At 44.6% G+C, this 25,476-nt stretch overlaps 1 protein-coding gene across 2 annotated transcripts in view; it reads right to left on the bottom strand.

Annotated features, from left to right (window-relative positions):
- LOC119160999 (protein zer-1 homolog) overlaps positions 1 to 25,476 on the bottom strand; it is a 214,168-nt gene that overhangs the window by 123,613 nt on the left and 65,079 nt on the right. For both annotated transcript variants that reach the window (XM_037413298.2, XM_075880180.1), the window contains exon 7: positions 13,451 to 13,653. In XM_037413298.2, the coding sequence (XP_037269195.2) occupies positions 13,451 to 13,653 (203 nt within the window). The remainder of the gene's footprint in view (positions 1 to 13,450; positions 13,654 to 25,476) is intronic.

The raw sequence follows: 25,476 nt of genomic DNA on the forward strand, positions 1-25,476 counted from the left end.
AGCTTTCGCTCGCAGATTCCAAAATTGCAGGATTTAAAACTGATCTGAACATCGTCGACATATGTGCAATAAAAGATTTCACGTGGAATGTGGGAATGTAAGGTAGTCATTTTTACAATAAAAAGCGTGCAGCTAAGACACCACCTTGCGGCACTCCTGTCTTCGGGACAAATCTTCGTGACAAGACATTTCCCACCCGGACACGAAAAGTGTGGTTGGATAAGTAACTTTCAATTATGGTCAGCATGTTGCCTCGGACACCTAAGTGTGAGAGGTCTCGCCGAAGGGCGGAGTGGTGTCATAAGCCTTTTCTATATCGAGAATCAATGGAAGAAAGGAGTGATTATGGACAACAGCATCACGAATTTGCACCTCCATTTGTAACAAGCGGTCAGTAGTGAATCTATTCTCACGAAGTCCACCCTGGTATGGATCTAGTAGATTGTTTCTTTCTAGAAAATTTAAAAGGCGGTGGTTAATCATCTTTTTGAAAAGTTTACACAGGCAGCTTGTGAAGGCGATAGGCCCGTAGCCTGTGACGGATGATGGATCTCTGCCTTGCTTTAGGATCGGAATGATAATGGCTTCTTTCCAGGCAGAAAGAATCTTGCCGGAAAACCATATGGCACTATACAAGGAAAGAAGCACTTTTTGTGTTTCAGAGAGCAGGTGTTTTAGCATTTCATACACTACTTGGTCGGAGCCTGGAGCGAATTTATGACAGCAGTTTAGCGATGCCTGTAGCTCAGCTAAGACGAAAGGTTCATTGTATGCAGGCCCGTAACTAGGGGGGGGGGGGGTTGAGGGGATTCTGACCCCCCCTCTCCCCCGAAATTTTTTTGATGCTTTAACTTTTAGGGTGATACTAAAATATTTACACGCCTTCACAGCGACCACAGCTGCCAAAGTTACACTGCAACTTTCCTGGCATTGCTTCCCTCTTCTTCCTTTCTTCAAATCTACCCTTTTACCAGAACACCTCAGCGCTCCCTCCCCCGCACGCGCACCTGCCCTATTTGTACAGCTTTGCACTTTGCCCTCGCGTTCCTTCGAGTCTTTTTTTTTTTTTTTTTTTTCGTCTTTCACACCGTAGCAGCTCCTTTATTGATTCCAGATGCTTTCCTTGTGCATTGCCGCTGGAGAAGTTATCCGTCTGTGCGGACCGCACGTGTCGGCTTTGGGTTCCTACGAAAAGCGCGTCTACTTCTGTGAAGGTAAACAGTTCGACAGCAACGGCAACACCAACACGGCGTGCGCAAATTTGCCAGGGAACGAAACCCCTAAGTGCAAAAACTCAGCGGCGCATTCCGAGGACGCAGGCTGCAGGGCAAACTTTTCTCAAACTGTAGTCCTCGCCACCGAAACAAATCATCGAAGATGACATCTACTGAAAGACTGGCATATCCGAGCAACTTCAAACAACCTTAACCACACGCAAGGAAATCTACCTCTTCTGTACACGCCTCCCTGAGGATACAGCCGGCACACAATCCGGCACCAGCGGTCAACTTTCACAGGAGAAAAAAAACGCCGCAGAGGCCGACGTACAGAGGCCGACGTCACAGCCTACAAAGTGCATTTTTGGGGGGTCAAGGCTATTTAATTAGCGCAGCCCAGAGAGAATTATGCAGGCGCCCAGGGAGCCGTCTGTGAAAAGGTGACTTTTTCACAGGAACGGAGCAACACCTCCTTTCTGGACTGTACCATGGGAGTGCAAATGTCTCGGCAGTGCATTCTTGGGGGTTCACGTATATTAAGGGGAGTATGCAGTGCCCATGGAGTCTTCTGTGAAAAGGTCTTTAAGTAGCGTTAATCCAGTTTGCTGCAGCTGGAGTACAATAATGGGCCTGCATGCACACCAGCTGTAGCGGCGTTCAGAAAACACATGCGCCACGCGGGAGCCGGCGCGTTCATCACACTTCTACATTCTAGCCACTGTAAAGTGGATACGAGAGGAAGAAAACATCGCCCGCCGTTCACGCCAGGCAGTCAAAGCAGTCACAAACGTCTTCTGGTCACTTCTGTGTGCGCAAACGTCTTCTGATCACTGGTCACTTCTGTGTGCGTGCACAGGATTGCGGCAGCAAAATGAAAAGACACTCTGCAACAACGAAGCAAAGGAGTCTTGCGTCTTACTTCAAGAAAGTTCGAACCGATGAAGCGGACGGAGAAGAACCGCCTCCTTCGAAGGATAAAACTTCGCCCTCCTCAGCACTGGTGGAAAGCCAAGCCCGTCAGAACTTCTGTAGCGACTCAGGAGAATGCACCGGTTTATATGAATCACCTGAGAACGAACACAAGCAAGACACCCATGCGCCGCCGGGAAATGATGGTGGCCGCAGTGCAACTCCAAGTGATCTTTGTTCTACAGTCAACGCTAGGCAAAGTGACACCTTTACCACTGGGCAATGCCCAAGGAAGGTGAGTGGCCAGCATCCGCAACTGTTTGGTAACTGTATCCTCAACCTGTATGTTTGTGAGAGCTTCGCCACAGAAGACGAACCAACTGCGAGACAAAGTAGAAGATTTAACACAAGAAAAAAGAAAATCAGTTCTCTCCTTTTGCCAAACAAGGTGGGTAGAGAATCACGATGCACTTCAGCGTTTCCTTGAACTGTACGTGCCTATTGTACAATTCCTCGAATATTTGGAAGAAGAGGCCGCGTCATCTGATACTTCATCAAAAGCTTCTCAACTGCTCAATGCCATTACGAAGCCCTAGTTTGTCATTTCGCTTCAGATCTGTAGCGACCTCTTCTCTTTGACACTGCCACTTTGCAAGTTTCTTCAAAAAATTGACTGTGACTTGGCTCAAGCGTGCGATCACGTAAAGAATGTTATAGACGTTCTTTCCACAAAAAGGGCTAGTGCGGAAACGGAATTTAATAAGATTTTTCTGAAGTCGCTCTCTTTGCTGAAGATCACAAATGTTGAGATGGCCCTACCACGCATCACTGGAAGACAGATGCAAAGAAGCAACGTACCTTCTGCTACTCCCGAAGAGTACTACCGGAGGAATGTGCATTTGCCTTTGCTGGCTGACTTCGAAAATCAATTAAGAGACCCGTTCGATGCCCATAAGAAGGTCGTGGTTGGCCTTAACATGCTGCTGCCGAAATTCTGTGCATCGGCTAGCCTTTCTGATATTGATGATGCAGTGCAGTTTTACCTTGGCGACATTCCTTCGGCTAATGTCATCGAAGCAGAGTTCACACTGTGGGTGAACAAATGCTGCCAGATCGAAGAAAAGAATCGCCCAGCTTGTGCTTTACAGGCCTTAGAGATGTGCAACCGCGACTTTTTTCTGAACATCCACAGCCTACTTTCTATCCTGGCGATTTTACCCGTGTCGACGTCGACCCCGGAATGGACTTTTTCCACACTGAGAAGGCTGAAGAGCTACCTTCGAAATCATATGAACAACGACAGATTGACCGGACTAGCACTGCTCAGCATCCATCGAGAACTTCAAGTGACCCCAGAACAAGTCCTCACAGAATTTTGCAAGTTGCCGAGAAAGAAAAACTTCCTCGTTTAAACTTCCCTCTATGTTTCAAGAGTCGATTAAAAGCTAAACCCAACTAGCCCAAGCTTCAACCCTTCTATCCTTTCGCAATTACGAGGAAACTATCCAGCAAGCAGAATGTGCGAACGGTAACAAGAAGATCGGAATGTCGGGCGACTTGTTTGTTTGCTTGCATACATGCTGTCACGGACTGCCATTTTTGCGACCTGGCGTAACGGCAAATTAACGGGCGCCGCACTCCCCCGCTGACCGGTGGAACCGTTCGCTCATGAAAAGACTGGCCTTTGGTGCAGGGAAGTACTGAATGGGGTGTTCTTCTTCAAACGTTATTCGCCGATGTTTGATCCTTTGTACCTACGGCGGCGTCGGCAGGGTCCTCAAAGGCCGCGATGCACCCCGAACTAGCTGTAGACTGCAAGACGCACCGGCTGAAACTAAGGAAACTTACCATTCCCACGGGCAAAACTGCTTGTGGACAAGCCATATGAGAGAACCCCAGCAGGTTGTTGCTTTCGCTTAGTTGAGGACCCTCTCCTAATTAAAAAGGGACTTGGTCAATATATTTTTAGGGTGGAGTTTCTAAGAATGAAACGTGCATGATTGGACCCATGTAGAGGTCTCTTTTCCCCCAGGACGAGAATCAGGGGACACGGAGGTCGATTTAAGAGCAGGATTTCGCCTTGCTAAGCAGTCTAGTTGCTGACCAACATGGTGTAGAAGGAGATCAAGAAGTATCCCTTAAGTGGTTGTGGCTCCGTGTCGGCTGGCCACCTAAACTTAGCCATTCGTCTAGTTGTGACGCGAAATTAACGTCTGTAACGTAGGCATCGGTACTAGAATCTCGAGTAAGCTCAACCTGCCCGAGATCGGCTTCAAGCACTAGCCTCCCGGAAACACCAGCGCTGCAACACCGCCGACATCGCAGTTGTGCCAGAACTCTCTCTGACTTCTCGCATTCGATCGTCGTGGACTCAACGCTGCCGGTCATCACAGGTATCCCTTCACCTGTTTATACCTTCGGACTTTCTCATCTGTAGTTTTATTGTTGGTTAGTTTTGTATAGTTTGTAATACTTCTCTCTTGTAAGCTGATTTATGGATTTTATATGTATTTTATTAGTTGGTATTAAGTGTTGTACTAGATTCCTCTGCAATATTCCTAGATTCCTCTGCAGTGCTGCAATATCCCTAGAGTTTTGTTTTTCCCCACATACGTCTCTGATCTCTTCACTGTCTCTGCTTACGTACGGAATGACCTAACCTGCTGCCATTCCCGTCGCCGACTTCGCGCTGGCGACGCTAGAGTGACAGCTTGTAACACATACATACCGTTTTTGTACCGCAGTTACATTGTGTTACTTCATCAGGAGCCGTTGGTCGCGGTGTCCCCGACATTGGTGGTGCTATTGTCCAAACTTATTTCTTGCTTTAACCAAAATTTGAGGTTGACATACCAATTTCTTTATTTGGGTACAAATAATTGAAAAGTACCATCAAATTATTACAAGTAAGCGATGTACTTGTTTTATTCACGAAAATAGGCCAGTATAAATCTTAAAAAATGGCAGTCGTTCTACACGCAACCCCCCCCCCCCCCCCCCCGAAAAAATTTCCTGGGTACGGCCCTGATTGTATGGTTCGTGTTTTGTAGGTTCGCGTTCTAGTTTCCGTTTTTCGATTATTGTTTTGTATCTCTGGAACAATGTGGTACAGTGCGACAAGCTGAAGACCTGTTCGAAGTGCGCCCCGAGAGGGTTTGCCTGGTCCTCCAAGCTGTCGCCTTGTGTGTTCACAAGAGGAAGCGAATGAGATTGCCGTCCTACTACCTTACCTACCATTTTCCAGACTCTCGCCTTCTGTGTATATAAAATGATTCCGGATAAAAACTTATGCCAGCTTTCTTTTCTAACCTGTCTGCATGTTCTTCTGCCTTGGGATTTTATCTTCTTAAAGTTGTCAAGGTTTTCGGCTGTCGGTGAATCCCTGAGCAACTTCCATGCCTTATTTTGCTCTTTTCGTGCATTTCGACACTCACATTCCACCAAGGAACACGTCGTTTGGTGCACGGTTCCGTTTGTGGGATACACTTTGTAGCAGCATCAATTAGAAAAGCTGTGAAGAATTCAACAGCTGCATCTACGCTCAAGTCACGTAAATTAAATTAACTTAGGTGAGTCGCGTTTTGAAACTTTTCCCAGTCAGCCTTATCAATCTGTCATCTCGGAGCCTGCGGAGGGTATGCGTTATCTATTGATGTGCTCAGAATTATTGGAAGATGGTCACTTCCGTAAGGATTATTAATAACCTTCCGTTTGAGTAGAGGTAGGAGTTATGAGGATGTAATGCTAAGATCTATGGACGAGTAGGTGTTGTTTGCCAGGCTGTAATATGTTGGTTGCTTCTGATTCAAGAAACAAGTGCCGGATGAGAAAAGGAACTGTTCAATTAAACGACCTCGTGCATCGCAGCGAGAATCTCTCCATAAACTACTGTGTGCACTAAAGTCTCCAAGAACCAGATAAGGTTCTGGGAGTTCATCATTAAAGCCTGAAATTTATTTATTTTATTTATTTCGTAATACTGTCAACATCATAGAGGGTCATAAGAGAGAGGACATACATAAAGAATGTACAATGTTCATAAAGTTTCTTAATACCTTGACGACTCATAATGAAAACTGGTATTCTTGTTTTTGGAGCTGGTGATGCGTGGGTAGGTAAAAAGAACAGATAGTGACGAGTTTATTGAAGATGACGGCTCAAATAGCCACTGCCTCAAGGGATGTTTGAAGGGGTAAATGAGAGCATGCGATTCCTTGATTGACTATAATGGCTACGCCACCAGATGACGCCACAACATCATCCCGGTCTTTTCAGAATATAACATTATGGCATAAGAAGTTAATGTTTTTAGATTTTAGGTGTGTTTCTTGTACACACAGCACTTTTGGCGAAAGTTCATGTAAAAGTTCTTGGATATCATCGAGGTTTCTCAGCAGTCCTTTGAAGTTCCATTGCAAAATTTGTGTCCCCATTTTATGTCTAAAGCAGTGCTGTGTGTACAAAAATAGGGTTTAGGTTAAAGGGCCCCTTCCAGGCCCTTTAACATGAACCTTATCTCTTTTGAAGTGGTCGAGGGACTCTCGCCGCTCCATAGGCACATTATGCGCCTTTGGAATAGGTGTGGTGTCCATTACTTTTGCCGAGGCAACGGGCGAGCGTGAGGTCTTTCTGAAAAGCCTCGCCCCAGTGGGCCAGACCTTTACACCCACCGGCCTAGAAGCCGATGGGATTGTTTTAGTGTCCACGCCACGCTGACTGTTACCAGCGCCAGCTGGGGCCATAGAGGGTGAGGAAGCCTTGGCTGTGCCCACCGTGTCCGGTTGTGGTGGTACTAAGCTTTCAGTACGCGTGGCACAGGCTTTCGCCGTTGGTGTTGGTGCCAGGAGCCCCAAAGTAGCAGGACTTTCTCGCTGGGTAGGTGGAGTAGACCTAACTACTTCCACCAAAAGGGCATGAGCCGCAGCCAACAGCTCGCTTAGTGCGGGCTGGGCTTGTGGTGATAGCTGGTGCGATGCTGCTACCTGGCGCGCCGCATCAGCATGGAATGTGCCGTAAAACGGTGCAACCCGTCTTCGTGCTTGCTTGAATGAAATATTTTCTTTGTGTTTCAGTGTAATTATTTCTTTTTCCTGTTTCCTAGTAGGGCAGGCTCTCAAGTATGCCGCGTGCCCACCATCACAGTTTGCACAGTCGAGCGGACTGTCACAAGTAAGCAAATTAAGCACGTTAAAACACCAAGCAACTTCAGACTTAAGGTCGATATGAATTGTACAAGTTCATAAGAAGGAGGTTTTGTAAAAAAAATTCTGCAGTGGAAGCTTTTGGTATGTCTTGGCAGCAGATGTGAAGCCACTTTTTGCCTGGAGTGTACCTCGACACGCCGTTAGCAAAGATGGCATTCGGCCCGACCCTGACAAGATTTCTGCAGTCCTTCACTTTCCGCGACCTGAAAGACCAAAGGAGCTTCATAGTTTCCTTGGCCTCGCCTCCTATTTTCACTGGTTTATCAAGAACTTCCCCTCAGTAGCTGCTCCATTACACCAGCTACTTGCTTCCAACGTCTCCTTTGTGTAGTTTCAAGAATGTAAAACGGCATTCGACCTGTTGAAGGGGTCCTCACGTCTGAACCTCTGCTCTGCCACTTTGACGAAGCCGCACCGACTATCCTCCATACTGACGCTAGCGGCCTTGGTATAGGAGCCGTTCTTCTAAAACGATCACAAGTATTAGAGGAATGTTGATGATTGCCGCGTTTGGCACAGGTCAGTTGGCCTCTACAACTCTGCGAACCATGGCCGAAATGCTGGCATTTAAAGCGCCTGCACGGATTTGGAATGTATGGTCTGATGCTTGTTTTTGTGTAGCCAGTTTCTAGCCACTCAGGCAAAACAGTTGAAGCGAAAGTTATGATTAGAAATTTTGTCAAGACTTTTCTTTTCTCGCCTTATCTTAATCCTTTGTACCTCGATTACATACTGGTCCTTCCATCCTTTGAGGAGCTCTTCTTCATTCAAGTTCAGAAGATCATCTTCGGAGATAACTCTTTTGATGGTGTTCATTGACCGATGAGGGGTCACCGTGATTGGACCAGTGCCAAATGCCACAAGGTTGGAAAGCTTTTTGTACTGGAATATGTCTCGTAGTTGAAGTAACGGGTCACCACTGGTCATTTTGGTGGCCTTATAGCCGGGTCCTATTGTGTCAGAAAGACACTTCACAACAAGAAATGGGGACAGGGTTTCGATGGCCTTTTGCGGCTCTGTGCAGTGAATCACATGAAAACGAGGAAAAATTTCTGTTGGCTTAGCAAAGATGCTATGTATTGCTTCGGTGCGCCCTCTTTTTCTTAGAGGGCGTTCAGGAAGCTTGAGAGAGACGTTGGATGTCATATGTATAGAAATATATTCGGCGGCCATGCCAGCTGCCCACCACCGAGCCCAATATGGGGACGCTGGCGTCTCTCATAATTATATGGTAGTTTTGGGATGTTAAACCCCACATTTCAGTATAGGGACGCTGTGACACGTAATGGGAGCGAGACCATCTCGTGCGAGACCACCTTCAAGATTGTAGCGCGGGAGCCAAGAAACCTCGCCGCGCCGACTATCTCGTAAAGTGCATGCGTATGGTACTAAGCGATAAACGAGTTTTACTGATAGCGTCTCTCCACGCGAGAAACCAAACGTTATTAATACGGCACACGTTGACCAGTTCTTTTTTTTTTTTTTTTAATCATAGGTCATCACCATCGATGTAGAACTCCTGATAATACATCGACTTGCGACTGCCGCTCTGCAACTCATGTAAAGGCCGTTTCACATGACACAACAAGTAGCGATTTTAAGTCTGCGAATTCGCTCGCAGTGAAAAGAAGAGCAGTTCACTCCCGCCCCGGCGGTCCACGGCGAGCTACCAATACGCAAAAAAATTTTCACTCTGATTGCAGTGGCTGAGCGATTTTTGGTCGGGAACCATAGAAATAGGGCTGGGCTGACCAAGCCATCAAAATTGTGTCTACATGATTGTGTTGGTAATGGTCACTGCTGCACATATTAAAATAAGTTAGATTGGATAGTGTTCTTGAATGATGAAACACAAGTGCTCTTCATTACAGTTCATGGAAACTTGTTATTATTATAACGCACAGATTGTTGCATTATATTTGAAAACTTCTACTGTGTCTGCCACAAAGAACTGTGACAAGAAACGATGCTCGCCGCTCCAGTCGCAAAGCGAAAATCGCAGACCGTTTGCAGTTCATGTGAAACCGAACCACCATTAGCGGCAGTTGCGAACAGAGCAATTGGAGCGACCGGAACGATTTTTTTCACTGAAATCGCGGCATGTGAAACAAGCTTAAAGCACTTACACAGTGCAGATAAGAAATTTGTGTCTACGCAAATGAACCGCCGAATGTACAGAGGCTGATTTTATTACATATTAAGAAAAAAAAAACGAAACCACACTGCCGCCGACCGAAACACCAATCGAGCTAAGCCTAAAAGCATAGTCCAGAGCCGGCACACATGCAGGAACGACTCCTAAAGCACACGTTGAGAGTTTAGATTACAAAACGGAGCAGTGGCCAATCACCATTCATCAAAACTGTGCCATGTGATCGCTGACGCATCATGAGTCAGGAATCAAGCACAAAGGTGTTCATTCATATCGTTTAAAATGGTTTGAACGCACATTCTGTCACCATGCCTTCGCAAATAACCAAGTGTTTCTCTCTACCTGCAGACACCGATGCGTGTATTTTGCGTGCAATGGCTTTTTTAAATGCAGAACGCAATGAGAACATATTTGTCTAAATACGTTAGCACCTAATTGGCATAAATCAGGTATGGGCGGCATGTGTTCCGTCGCTCATGAGACCCATTTAGGGAAACCATGTGCACGCGTCAGAGAATCCAGGAGACGCCTGGCATGCAGGGAAATGACTTCGCGTTTACAGTTACTCACTCACGACAAACACGTACGCGTAGGTGACTGCGTGCACCAGCGACATGAAAACTAGAGCGACTGGAGGAACCTGCAGCCACCAGAAGAACCCACTACGCACAACAAAGAACCTAAAAGTCAACCCTGCTACGCTCGCCACTCGCCTCTGTGGTTTTGGTAAGGTGACAGTGGCACTAGAACACACAGCCTAGCTAGTGAAAGCAGCACGCTCGACGCACGGCAGCACATTCTTGCGGGGTCACGTATATTTACAACAGTTTAGAGGAGATTATGATGGCACCATGGCAGCCTTCGTCACCAGAAAAGTGCAAAGTAAAAAAAAAATCGCTATTGGGCAAGTCTTATTAATCAATTTGGCCCATTTTTCCACTGAAGCTGAGGTTTGCCTCGAAAATCTAGCTTTCGAGGTGCCTTGGAGCAATTTTCGCAAATTTTATGCTTTTGGAGCAGCTTCGCGCAAAACAACGGAAATGTATCAAAAATGTGCAATATTCATAGCTGTGTCACCCCTGTGTGTGCCTAAATAAACCATTTCAGTACCACATCATGAGGTCCGGAGGGCCGGAAGTGACCCCTGCTAAAATGGGCCTTACCATTGATCCTGTGCACATAGATCGCAGTAGCTTGGATTCACATTCTCGAAGTGCTCGTTCATCGTACCTTTAAGAATTGCTCAATTTCAAATACCCCTGATGGCACTGAAGATATAGTGCTGTTGGAGAACATTTTTTACTAGGAAGTTTTGAAATAAAGTGCCTCGGACGAGAATGAATAAGTGTGTGAATAAATGTGTTCAGTTTCTGTTTTGCCTAGGCTAAATTTGGATGACAATTTGTTTTCTCCAGTTTTCTATGCCGAAAATACAGCTCAGATAACAGTCGACGTCTGATTTCTCGGACGCCTGATATCCCGGACATGCCTGATTTTCCGCACTCATCTGTGGCCCCGTCAACTTCCCATTGAGTCAATATAATAAACAGTCTGAAAGTCCGGACGTTTGCAGCTTTCGCCATCCAATCTTTTAGACTTTTTACCGCTAATCACAGACTCATTGTCCCTGTCGACGCCGCCATTTTGGTTATTTTTGGACTCTCGAACCCACCGCGGCCCGGCTGCTGCGCCCTCGAAACCGATGATGCCGCAATCCAGCGCACGCCAATCCGTTACCAGCCGTAGCTTGGGCCACATGGTGCTATGCAGCCTGTTCTCAGACAGCGAGAAAATCTACACTGTTGACCTATGGTCTGCTGCCATCTGTGTGCTTGCAGATTCGTAAAGCAACGAACCCTCCAGAACTGTTTTCGCAACGCGAGCTTCATACTGGATGCTGAGACGGTCGTCCGAAGTGGACAGCATGTGCAATGAACTTCCACCCCCCTGATGTTGCCTTTGATTATCTGCACATTGCTGGTGCTTCAATTCTAGCCCGGATGACCCTTGAGGGCTTTGCCGATTCTGATAAAGACCTTGAGCTGTGTGTGGAAAAGACCGATGAAGAATTCGTTCGTTCGTCAAGTTACGAAGAATTCAGACAACTGCAACAACAAATAGCATGACGCTGACTGAAATTAAGACAGACATCATCGCGGGCAAGTGGAACGCCAAGCAAATGAAAATAAGCGACTTATTTTTTCTGCCTAAGTGTTAATAAATGTGGCAGCGCTGGCCACATTGGAATTTTTATCTTTTTTTTTTTTTTTTTTTTTGCTCTTTTCAGAGCGACCCAAACGATGCATTTCCTTAATTGTTATAAGAACCCTGTACTCCTGCCAGAACCCTCTCCAACAGTAAAAAATATCTATGAAGAAGTGCGTTTATGTTTGCTTTCGTTTTTCTAGACAGCCCCATTTTACAGACGTTTTCGCGGTCCCTTGAGGGTCCGGGGAATCGAACGTCGACTGTAGTGAGCGGGTCCGGACTTTATGCAGGTTTTTACGGTACTTGTTATCAATAGAACACAGTGCAAAAGGTAGTGTTAGCAGTTCACTCTGGCTATCAATCCGCCTCACATACTCAACATACGCCTTGTTTCCTGGCTGGAAGAAGCACTAACTGAAGGGCACAGCCCACGCTCCCACCTATTCTTGGTTCAACAGACGCTGACACCTGCACTGCCCCTTGTCCCCTTAGAATGGTTGGAATGTTTCTCTACGATGTAAAAATGCGCTTTTTCTCAACCTCACTAGCATTACTCAGATCCTACTTGCCATATATGGCATTCGTGCACTTGGAGTGCTCTATTGATTTTACCTTTCTCCAAAATGGTTAGTTGTGTAACTGCATATAAAGGCACCAGTCCAAGGTTTATTTGTCAAATAAAATCCCCTGTCCTGGTCAAATTTCAATGCAATAGCGTTTCAGTGCTTATTTCGCGAAAATTCCGGTGTTGATGCCAGTGTTGGCGCGAGCGAAAAATGAAAATAGATGCAAATAAATAAATAACAAAAATATTTAGTATGAGTGGGAAGCGAACACAGGCATTCTGTATGACAGGCAGATGCACTAGCGCAAAGCCAAGCCAGTGCTTGAGAAGTTTGCGAAAAAGTACTCTATATGAATGTGTAGTGCAACGAGCGCCTAACCCATGCAGTATTATGAGGCAGAAGTGTAGAATTAAGGCAGATGTCCCACCCTGTGAACTGCACAATAAATAAAGGGTTTGCTTATTGGCCAAACCATTAAAAAGCACTCGAACAAATTTAATCAGCAGCAGCATCAATCAAGTGTGCAGCCTCACAGATGCCCATGTTGCCTTATAGACATGTAGTGGGTACTTCAACAATTTGAAAAAGGAAGAATTATGCTGTAGCAAATACTTTGCAGCTGAACTTGCAGTTAGCATTCTAGGACAGATAGAGCGGCCAATCTTACGCGCACAGACGTTTGTCTGCCAGCGGCTCACTTGAGCTGTCAAAGAAGCAAAGCCAGGACAGTGATTAAAAAAGCGGTGTGCACAGGGCCCCCTTATGCTGTCGCAATTTTCTCTTGATGGCAAAGCTGAAGTGTCCTTGAAGTTCATTTTCAATTGCACAGTATCCCGAAAAACCACACTGGGCTTCCTACACAGCCGCGTGCCATATTCTAAGGTGGATTATTTTTGTTTTTCCTTGCATGGACCTTCTTCCACCTTATTATAGAAAGGTCACAAAACTCATTTGCAATATGGGTGTTCGAGAAAAGGGCACAAAAGAGCAATACAGGTGCAAAGACACAAATGTAGTCAAGATGGTATCATGTCATCACCTGCTGAACAAATTCTTTTTATATCTGCAGGTATGATCGTGGTGGTATGATGGCACCTCCCAGCAATGCGTCTTCAAGTCTAGAGGCCTTCCTCATTTTTTTATACTAAGAACAACTCGAATTGGCTAACTGAAGTAACTAGCACATCCACTCACCTTCCGGCAATCTGAATATGCTTGTCGTTGAGATGCCGGGTCATGGAGGCAAGCACAACATCCAGAGCAAGGTGTGGATGCTCACAGGCCTCATAGCGAAACACGTGGAAAAGGTCGTTAAGCACCTTCTGCAGCAGGAGGGGCCGCGATTGGTATGCCTGTGCCGCCACCAGCACTTGTTCCTCTGAGGCGTCACCAGACACCTGCAAGGGCAATGTGCATCAGTGAAAGGTGTGCATGCTGCCTGCCTTTTTCCTAACAACCAAACTGAAACCTTTTTTTCGCATAGTTGATAAACATGTTGGCAAGAGCGAAACCTTCAGGTGAACTTGTGTGAATATATGGTGTGGGAAAACTTAATAGCGCAACATGTAATAAAATAATAATGTTTAGTATTATATGTTGCGCCATTAAGTTTCAACAAAGATGAAAGACTCTCTATTAATCTGTACAATTTAGAATCTGTGCGCTTCTGAGTTTTACCTCTAGAGGTTATGTGTGCAATAACAGAGGGGGGGGGGGCATAGCCAGCAAGCTACCCCCCCCCCCCCCCGCCAACACATTTGTTCCTACGAGAAACCTGGTCATGAAGAAATTTTCGCTGCACTTGAATGTTGTTACAGATGCAATCGACTGTTCATCCCCTAAGAGTAGCACAGATTCTCTAAGCTTTTACTCAACTTTCTCCAGGCCTAGGGGCTCAACAATTAAAATTTTTTGAGAATGCCAAGTTTTCCAAGTTGGCAGATACCCTTGATAACTTTCTTACTAGACTAGCATGTGATAAAATGAATACACCTCTTAGAGACAAAAAAGTTCCCCCAGAAATCCAATTTTAAGTTACTCAATTTTCATGTTGCTAATGAATTCCCATGCCTACCTCTGGATTTAATCTTTATAATATACTACATACTTATCTTATGTACTACATATTTATCCACTTAATACAACAATTTAAACAAGTGAAGCTATAAGCATCATTCTTTAATTTAGGGTCAAATTACATGTAACTTTTCTTGCATACAACTTCAAAAAACACACTCGACTGGTTCTATTTTTGCATCATTGAAAAAACTGCGTTTCCAGTATGATGCCTGCAATTAATACAAAAAAAGACAGGTGACAGTAGTGAAGTTTTTCACAACATAATTATTGAAGAAACACCACAGTTCACAAATGCTTCCAGACGCATTTATTAAAAGAAGGTAATTTTTAAGAGCTCATTTCATTTATTTTTTGTTGATATTGAAAACCCTCAGACAATGAACCCAAGGAAAGCATAGGGGTCTCCATCGAAAATAAGACTCCCATGGCTGGGATCAAACCGCGACCTCTAGGTGAGCAGCCAACACCATAACCACTGCTCCACCATAGTGGACTGCTTTAGTAATTGAGCAACAGTGACGGTCATCCTCTCGTCCCCTTTATCCGGTATTTTATGCGCATGCAAACCTGAGAGCACCACTGGTAGTTAGCACCGCTGGTAGCCATAACAGTGAGTGAGGAACACACTTTTTCTACCAGCTGGTGTCATAAAGGAGACCAGCGCTAGATAGATAGCGCGCCAAAAAACAGCACTTGGCGGAGAGTCACGACACAACTCAGCCGCTCACAACCAGACAACCGGTCGCAGCGTACTGCAGGGAAAGCATGCATGTATGCCGCTGCAGCACTTCATTTTGAAATGGACCGCTTGAAAAGATATTGCGCCTGTAACACTGCACTGTGGTTTAGAAATAAAAAAAATGTTAAAAAACTTTGTCTGAAGGCTACTCACATAAAGAGCACTCGAAAACGAAGAGGTTATGCGGAGTGGACTGAGTCTATGCATGTGGCATCAAGGGGACAGGGCTGTGCAGTGACGGCGACTCACTTGTTATCATTTTTTGGTTGCATGCTGGAATTTGTAGGAAGCTAGTGCCGGCTGATATGCCCCTATTGATAAGACTGTGTGGCCACAATGCCACACTACCCACTTTTGTGGTAAAGAAATAACAAAAAACAAAGAAACACAAAGGAAGTAGTAGCTGTGGCATCAACTTTCTTTCTGGCGCCATATGTACATCCTGAGTGATGCCACCGAGGTGTTCTGATTTAGAGCAATTTTCGGAGCACATTGGAGCAGTAGGAGTTTCTATTTTGGAGCACTTTGAAGCAGCACAATTTTCCATTTTGGAGAAATCTGGAGCAGCTAAGTTCACATCCTGGAGGAGAAGCAAGTTGCATTTATGTTCAAGGGAATGAATAATTATTTTGGGGCACTTGTTCCCTGTGAAGAGCTAGAAATATCTCCATTCATTTCAAATCTCATGAAGCCAGTCATCTTATAGGAGCACTCTCTATTTTAGTTGATGATGCAAAAATAGTGGCATCATTATGATGGTCATTCTGAAAAAACTTGTTCAATGATTATTTTTGTAGCAAATAAACAGAATACTGGTTGAAAAATATTACACTTTATGAAATCACTTACTATACACCTATGTGGTTATCAGTATATGAGATAGACAAACGCTGAGACAGACAACACTGCAGACACACACAGTCACAACTGCATTTCCCAGAGGTGACTTCAAGGATAAAGAAAGGTTCTTTTTCTCCACAACCGATTATACTGCTGGGCTTAACAAGACGTCATTTAGCTAGTCTCATAAAACCAACCTCCTCCAGCACTCATATCTCTGTGCTGAAGCTACAAGATTTAACAAACTTCGTTTTCCTTTTGCAGCAATGTTTTATGTGGCTAGAACGTTCTGTCTATACGCGGAAACCTCCCCCTATAGTGTCCTGTAGAAACGAGTGCATAAAGAAAAAAAACCCTCATGGGTACTTTATGCATACGCCTAAGACGACTAGAAGGTGAGGGCGATTTCGTATTTAATGTGATAGCCATTACAAGGACATTCTCGACCGGTCATTGCCATTGCCAGGGGCGTAGGTAAAATTTTTTATAATTTGGGGGGGGGGGGGGGGAGTGCACCTTGATCTGAAAGGGGAGGGGGGGCATGCAAATGGTAATATTGAGCTATATATATGCCATGGCAAAAAATATTTTTGCCCCGCCTGGCTATGCCAATGGCCGTCGCTGTCATGTTTTCTTATATTATCCCAATCGACAACATCCACCCACGCATCGTGTTTTACAAGCAGGAAAAAGCGCACGAGCAGGGGTGACGAACACAGCTAACGCAGAGATTAAACCGGCGTGCATTTTTTCGCACATTTAAACCTTAAATGTAACACTGAGAACGGCAAGCAGATCGAAACGTGCAGCGCACTGCTCAGGCACAAATGACACAGAGAACATACTATACAGGACGAGAGCAAAATAACATTAACTGCTCGACACTGAACGCACTGTTTAAACAAAAACGACAAACAAAACGTAGTGACAAGTACAGATAAGTGCAAACTAACAAGTGTCTTAGTTTTTTTACTTTGCTGTATACGAAAAGTGAGCTTTTCACAAACAAGGCCTGTGCAGGTAGCAAAGTGACCTTTGTGTTAGACCCGACATTTAACACGATTATTCCGATGAAAGCCAAAGACAATGGGATTGGGCGTGTTGGTATAACATCATAAAGGGTGCTTACCAGCGCAGACGACAGGGCAGGAGGGGACAGGAGAAGAGACGAGACAGAGCGCTGAACTGCCAACAATTTATTTCTTGTGAAGGTATTCACTTTTATACAGTTACCAGTGCACTAGTCATGTGCAAAACACAATGACAATGCATAAGTACATCACATTGACAAGCAAAGGAACAACTTTTCCTTACAATGACAATGCATAAGTACATCACATTGACAAGCAAAGGAACAACTTTTCCTTATCAGTGAGCGCGACAGAAGGGGTGCTAACACAAGCATCTTTCAATGAGCAAATCTTTTCTGCCTCTATGATCTCGCGTGTGGTACGATCCCTGCATCTAGCAACAACAGAACACTCTGAAAATATTGGCCGGCAACCGCACAAGCTGCAGTGAACCGACAGCCATCCTTGTTTATAGTGATCCACATTGTACATATGTTCCCTCAGCCTCTCATTTATACAACGACCTGTTTGAACGACCTGTTTGACCGACGTAATACCTTCCACACGATAACAGCAGCTGATACACCACATTACAGATGCAATCTCTGAATTTATTTGCATGTTTTGTAGTGCAACCGAGGGTAGGTCTGGACGGAGGAACGGACAGCTTGCACAGGCGACTAAATTTTTGAGGGGCCGTAAAGACCACCTTCACATTAACTCGCTGTGCCACTTTCTTAAGATTGTGTGCTATCTTGTGCATATTGGAACCACGGCGAAAGCCTGTCTAGCTGTGACAGGTGGGACTGCATTATCTGTCCATTTAGCCTTAAGTTCATGCAGCAGGCCTTCGGCAACAGAAACTTGCACGTGGTCGGGGTAACCAGCCGACGTCAGCCTTCAATATTGCTCAACAAAGCTTTCTGTAATCTTGTGCACACATGATTTTCGCAAGGCATTCATGAAGCAAGATTTTGCAATACCTCACTTAACTAACTTAGAATGTGCGGAATGAAATGGCAAAACAGGCTTGTTTCCACGTGGTTTATACATCCAGCAAGTGCATCCATTATTCAGGAAAAGCTTAAAGTCAAGGAACCTGATTTCACAATTCTCAGAAAGTTCATGAGTAAACTCAAAATGTTTAAAACCATTTCGCATCAGGTCTCAAACTGTAAGAGCATCATTCTTAAACGATGCAACATCAGTGTCCATAAAAATTAAAAAATCATCTACGTATCTGAAAACGTGCGTCACATTAGTGTTAGTGAAAACTTCCGAAATAGATCTGTCTAATTTGCCTAAAAACAGGTCACTGACGATGGGAGCGATGCAAGAACCAATACAGATACCGGATTTTCGAAGGTGAGGTTTTCCATCCCATAGGATGTACGTCGACTGAAGGTAAAACCTTAAAAGCTCTAAAAACCCACTGACGCTGACACCAGACTGGGTCTGGAATTTTGAGGTGCCATACTCATCTATATAATCTCCAATGCATTGTAACAATGAGTCATGCGGAATGGAATAGTACAGGTCTTCGATGTCTACAGAAAAGGCGAAAAGAGTCTTATTGCAACGCGACGAAATAAACTCCTGGACTTCACATGAACTTTTTACCAGAAATGGATCGTTCACTTCTAGGTACTTTAAGGCTTTCTGAAGGTAGAGTGCAATACATTTTTGTCAGGTATTATTTTCAGATACAATTAACCTAAAAGGGATGTCGACCTTTTGCGTTTTCGCGCTGAAGAAGGCTTCAAGAAAATCTCCCTTGGCATCTGACATATTCTTAAGGACACATACTAGGTTTAACTTGCGAAGTAGGCTCTTAGCTTTACTTTTGAGCTTTTTTGTCGACACTTCAGCATGACAGTTAAAAAGGGTCGAAACCGTGCGACAAGCTTTTTCCCGTTACTTTTTAAGGGACATTACGGCAAAGTCGCCCTCCTTGTCAGCAGGTAATACACATAATGAATGCTCCTTCATAAAATCTACAACGCGTTTTACCGGAAGTGTCAAAAGGCTTGCCTTACACCGACTTAGGACATCTACGCCGTCCGCTATGCAGCGGTCTTGCTCTTCTGGTGGAGCACGCCGAGAGACTTGTCGTACGGTAGCCAAAAGGTCGTGCGGGGAACGCTTAGGCTCCACCGCAAACTTCGGTCCCAACGAAAGCACTTTACAGACATGCTGGGGCAAGTCCAGGTCTTCCTGATTGTAGATCGGCCATTTCGGCGGTTGATGTCATGTGGGCGCTAGGCTGCGGAGCCGAAGGAGCTCAGTCTTCCAGAGGAACTCGGTTGACATATAAATATGCCGCCGAAGTTCTCGCAGATTCTTCGCAGCATTAAAAGGTGCGCTGGAGATCTGTACGTGAGCACTTAAGTACTCATTGTAGAGCCGCACTTGTCTTTGCAACTCTGCCCGCAAGATCTTGATTCTTGACCCGTGTCCTTGTGACGGCGTAAACTCGCCAAACAGGCGACAAACTTCTTCCGAAAGCACTTTTTTCTTGATACAAAATGAAATAGCGCCCACTCGGCAAGTGGTAACTGCGATCATGTTGACGACAACACGACATCAACCGCCAAAATGGCCGATCTACAACAAGGAAGACTTGGGCATGCCCCAGCATGTCTCCAAAGTGCTTTCGTTGGGACCGAAGTTTGCGGTGGAGCCTAAGCGTTCCCCGCACGACCTTTTGGCTACCGTACGACAAGTCTCTCGGCATGCTCCACCAGAAGAGCAAGACCGCTGCATAGCGGACGGCGTAGATATCCTAAGTCGGTGTAAGGCGAGCCTTTCGACTCTTCCAGTAAAACGCGTTGTAGATTTTATGAAGGAGCATTCATTATGTGTGTTACCTGCTGACAAGGAGGGCGGCTTTGCCGTAATGTCCCTTAAAAAGTACCGGGAAAAAGCTTGTCGCACGGTTTCGACCCTTTTTAACTGTCATGCTGAAGTGTCGACGAAAAAGCTCAAAAGTAAAGCTAAGAGCCTGCTTCGCAAATTAAACCTTGTAAGTGTCCTTAAGAATATGTCAGATGCCAAGAAAGATTTCCTTGAAGCCTTCTTCAGTGCGAAAACGCATCAGGTCGACATGCCTTTTAGGTTAATTGTATCTAAAAATAATACTGGCAAAAATGTATTGCACTCTACCTTCAGAAAACCTTAAAGTACCTAGAAGTGAACGATCCATTTCTGGTAAAAAGTTCTTGTGAAGTCCAGGAGTTTATTTCGTCGCGTTGCACTAAGACTCTTTTCGCCTTTTCTGTAGACGTCAAGGACTTGTACTATTCCATTCCGCATGACTCATTGTTACAATGCATTGGAGAATATATAGATGAGTATGGCGCCTCGAAATTCCAGACCCAGTCTGGCGTCAGCGTCAGTGGGTTTTTAGAGCTTTTAAGGTTTTACCTTCAGTCGACGTACATCCTATGGGATGGAAAACCTCACCTTCCAAAATCTGGTATCTGTATTGGTTCTTGCATCGCTCCCATCGTCATTGACCTGTTTTTAGGCAAATTAGACAGATCCATTTCGGAAGTTTTCACTAACACTAATGTGACACACGTTTTCAGATACGTAGATGATTTTTTAATTTTTATGGACACTGACGTTGCATCGTATAAGAATGACGCTCTTGCAGCTTTAGACGTGATGCGAAATGGTTTTAAACATTTTGAGCTTACTTATGAACTTTCTGAGAATTGTGAAATCAGGTTCCTTGACTTTAAGCTTTTCCTGAATAATGGATGCACTTGCTGGATGTATAAACCACGTGGAAACAAGCCTGTTTTGCCATTTCATTCCGCACATTCTAAGTTAGTTAAGTGAGGTATTGCAAAATCTTGCTTCATGAATGCCTTGCGAAAATCACGTGTGCACAAGATTACAGAAAGCTTTGTTGAGCAATATTGAAGGCTGACGTCGGCTGGTTACCCCGACCACGTGCAAGTTTCTGTTGCCGAAGGCCTGCTGCATGAACTTAAGGCTAAATGGACAGATAATGCAGTCCCATCTGTCACAGCTAGACAGGCTTTCGCCGTGGTTCCAATATGCACAAGATAGCACACAATCTTAAGAAAGTGGCACAGCGAGTTAATGTGAAGGTGGTCTTTACGGCCCCTCAAAAATTGAGTCGCCTGTGCAAGCTGTCCGTTCCTCCGTCCAGACCTACCCTCGGTTGCACTACAAAACATGCAAATAAATTCAGAGATTGCATCTGTAATGTGGTGTATCAGCTGCTGTTATCGTGTGGAAGGTATTACGTCGGTCAAACAGGCCGTTGTATAATTGAAAGGCTGAGGGAACATATGTACAATGTGAATCACTATAAACAAGGATGGCTGTCCGTTCACTGCAGCACGTGTGGCTGCCGGCCATTATTTTCAGAGTGTTCTATTGTTGCTAGATGCAGGGATCATACCATACGCGAGATCATAGAGGCAGAAAAAATTTGCTCATTGAAAGGTGCTTGTGTTAGCACCCCTTCTGTCGCGCTCATCGATAAGGAAAAGTTGTTCCTTTGCTTGTCAATGTGATGTACTTATGCATTGTCATTGTGTTTCGCGCATGACTAGTGCGACTGGTAACTGTATAAAAGTGAATACCATCACAAGAAATAAATTGTAGGCAGTTCAGCGCTCTGTCTCGTTTCTTCTCCTGTCCCCTCCTGCCCTGTCATCTGCGCTGGTAAGCACCCTTTATAAAGCCTAAGACACATGATTATCCCCACCAAAGGATAAGCATGCGTGCACAAGCATTTAATTCCCCACCCCCCATTCGCAGGGCAAAGTACGCATGGGAGATAAGCGCGTGTCGGTGCATTGTGACAAGCTGGGCGCCGAGCGCGGGCGGCTTCTTTTTTTTTTTTATAGAGACCATACACTTTGACACGAACATTTTCGTCTGTCTGTACATTTGTCTGTTTGTCACGATGCCCCAAACAGTTTTGAACGATATCTCAATATACTGGTGTGACTGCCAATTAAAAAGCAATTATTGTGCATATCCTAGGCACCATAACAACACGTCAATATTCTGTATGTGTGCCTTATACAAGGGAAGGTATACATGTATAATTCTAAGGACCGTAGTGTTTATCACGCTGCGCAGACAATGCAACGCTATGCTCAAAAGGCAAGTGTTTACAATGCTTTGCTAAGATGACAAGGTGGTGGCACGTGCCCGTCTCTTTGCATTCTACACCTTATCATCTCTGAGACAGGCAGGCATGCATGCCTGCCTTCGTTTTCGAAGATAACTGCCACATAGCGCTTTTTTTTAATGTGCCTCGATGTGCTCGTTTGCCTTCGCTGCACGAACGAGACACTCTAATGCAGCACCTCCAGAATACAATTCACTGATTTTCTCACGCAGAACTTCAAATAAATGTTCTGTTCACTCTCTCCAGACACAAGACTATTCGTCTTTCGACGACATTTGCAGTGAAACATGCAGACACGGGGCCAATTTTTTTTCTTGAGTTTTCATCTATATATAGATACGTATACATATATGGTGAATGACCGCGGCGGTGGCAACAGCAAAAAAAAACAGCCAAGACTGTCCATATAATTGCTGTCGCAATAAATAAGTCGACCTACCTCCTTTGCATGGAGTGCGGATGCGATAGCATTACCCCGTGTGCCTGACCTGCCGTTGATTGATACTAAAGCAGAGAAAAGCCCGCCACCCATCTTCAAAAAGCTGGAAGAAACTAGGAAAGCAAAGGGAGGGGGGCTCATGTTATGAACTTTGGGTGTGATTACTGGCTCTCACGCTAATTCAGCAGGCATTAAAGACAGCTGTTATACCCTTCTGTCTTGTACTCTCAAATGCAAACAGACTGTTGGTATCGCATTCATTGCTAAGTGAAACTAACAAATAGTATCTTTTGGACACGACGTCGCATAACTCAGATAAACGCTGGCTAAAGAGGCAATGATCACTCCAATTGCCGAAGAGGTTTTTTGACTGCCGGTTATCTAAACACGAAGCATATGTTATAGTAGCACAGAAAGCTTACGAGCATGTCTCATTTGGCTTCAAAATAGTGCGCTCGCGAATGCGCCCTGCAAGCGACACGGTTTCCGCTCCCTACCCACACAAAAAAATAATGAAGCAATGAATGCAATGATGTGATGTTTATTTTTGTTTAACCGTCGGCTATGGACCTTGGAAAGCGAGAGGCGAACGTGTCAGAAAATGTAGCCGCTTCGCCATGGGCCTTCCGACCCCAGAGCCGCCAGCGATATATCTTCCATATTGAAAGCTACACGTATTAAATCTGAATTGCGGCTGCTCCAACCAGGAAGCATGCTTTTAATAATGAGATAACATTAAAACAAGCATGCAAAACTTTTGAATACGGACCCTCGCAATATTGAATTCTAAATGGCAGGGTGTTTTAGGAGCTTTTATCGCAAGAGCGATTACAAACGCGGTTGTGCCAGTGGAAGGAATTATGAAAATGAACTTATGAAGATAGATCGATAAATAAAGTATATAAAGGAAAAGTGTCAGCGCCTTTTCACCGTTCACGTACTCTTCTGTGGATGCAAAGTGCGGGAAATTAGACCACATGTGACATCCAGAAGTAGATGTGACACACATTCTGGTGGTGCGTACGTGTGTAGTTGTAAGTGAAAATTGCTTTATTTACATGTCGTGCAACTCTTCAAACGCACTATCAGCAGCGTTTCTGGAACGGACGATGTCCGCCGATGAATCACCACTACAGTTTCAAGATACAGATTGGAATAGACGTCACAAGCCCCTGCGGAGAGCGCGTTTCATCATTAAGCAGACTTGCACAACAGAAGTTGCGTCAGCACCAAACATAGCATCGTGAATAACTTAGGACTCAGGCACGACCGCTGTTATTTCAGCGGAATAATTCTAGACATGCAATTGTGATTTTGGTGGCTCCTAGAACAAGATGCAGATGTTTCGACATGCCAGCATGGCTATTGCCGGTGATAGACGCTCCCTATTCGACTTTGGCGCAGTTTGGCGCAATTTTGGTTGATATTATCAGGATTACGCAGTAATCTGATTTGGTCCACTTTGGCACAGTTGGTGCAAGAGTGGGATGACTGATCCTGTCCACGGTATGTATGCACATGGACGTTGATCAAGCAAACCACAGTGACAATATAACACGGGTGGTATCGCGCTTCTATGCTTGATGACAAAAAATAGATTTCGGATCACGGCGGCTGCATCTAAATGGGCGCAAAACATAAAGAACAACCGTGACACAAGATACACTCAAACCTGGATATAACGAATCTAGATATAACGAAATATCGGTTATAATGAAGTAAATGAAAAATCGTCTCACAATAGATTTAGTGTTAATAATAAACCTTCATAACAAATTTTCGAAAATAACAAACATAATTTCATGCAAGATGCCAGTTTGTTATAATGAGGTTCGAGTGTATATAAGCGCATTGAAGAACCGCAAGTCGTCACAATTAATTCTGATAACCACGCAACAGCGTGCCTAAAATCATATCTTGTTTGGCACATGAACACCTAGCAATTGATGCTTAACCGACACATTTATTTTAAGCAGACAGAATCAAGTGGAAGAAATAAAATCGCACGTTAGTCAAACTGAACGGTGTGTAAAAAACAAAGACATTTGATCCTTCTCCAGCAAGCCACGGCACACGGAAGCCAGTGAGAAAGAAGCTTATCGCATAGGATGACTACAGAAAGCTAAGCTTCGAGTAGTCCGCTACTGTATTCGTAACAAGAACCCTAGCTGTCTTTAGCACAAACTTAGTTTAACAGTGGCATCTTATCATCGAGCATCGAGTATTCATCGCGAGCGTATCTTTTATAGTATTAGGCGAACGTACCACTGCATAATCTTGGAAACAAGGCAGCTTTCCTTCTATGTCACTATTTGCAATACATGTAGACTACTTACTTGTACCATCTTAGCATCGAGTATTCATCGCAAACGTATCTTTTATAGTCTTAGGCAAACTTAGCACTGCATAAATCCTGTGGACAAGGCAGCTTTGCTTCTATGTCACTGTTCGCAAATTATGTAGACTACTTACTTGTATCATTCACTTCATATGGCCGCATCAGATGGAGTTCGGTGGTGGTGATCAGATAAAACATTTTTTTAAATATGCTGTACGTATACTGCATCATGTGCTAGTTTTATTTCTGGCAAAACATTATATAAATTTGGTTGTTTGTCCAGGTGTCTACTGGTGGCCGTCTTCATTATTGAATAAATCTAGCAGACAGGCGCAATTCGACGATTGAGAAACCAGCCCGACACCCCTCGATAGGAGAGCAAGAGCAGAACATACTTTGCTCATCTGACCGCTTGGATGCAACACCGCCTCATTTCTTACTTGAAGTGATAAAGAAGAAAAAAATGTACAGTGATGCGTCCTCCCTCATTTCTAATTAGTGTCGCACTTCAATACCAGCAGTAACCCCAGAACCCCTTG

Source organism: Rhipicephalus microplus, chromosome X (genome assembly GCF_043290135.1).
Source record: "Rhipicephalus microplus isolate Deutch F79 chromosome X, USDA_Rmic, whole genome shotgun sequence".
Taxonomy (NCBI): Eukaryota; Metazoa; Arthropoda; class Arachnida; order Ixodida; family Ixodidae; genus Rhipicephalus; species Rhipicephalus microplus.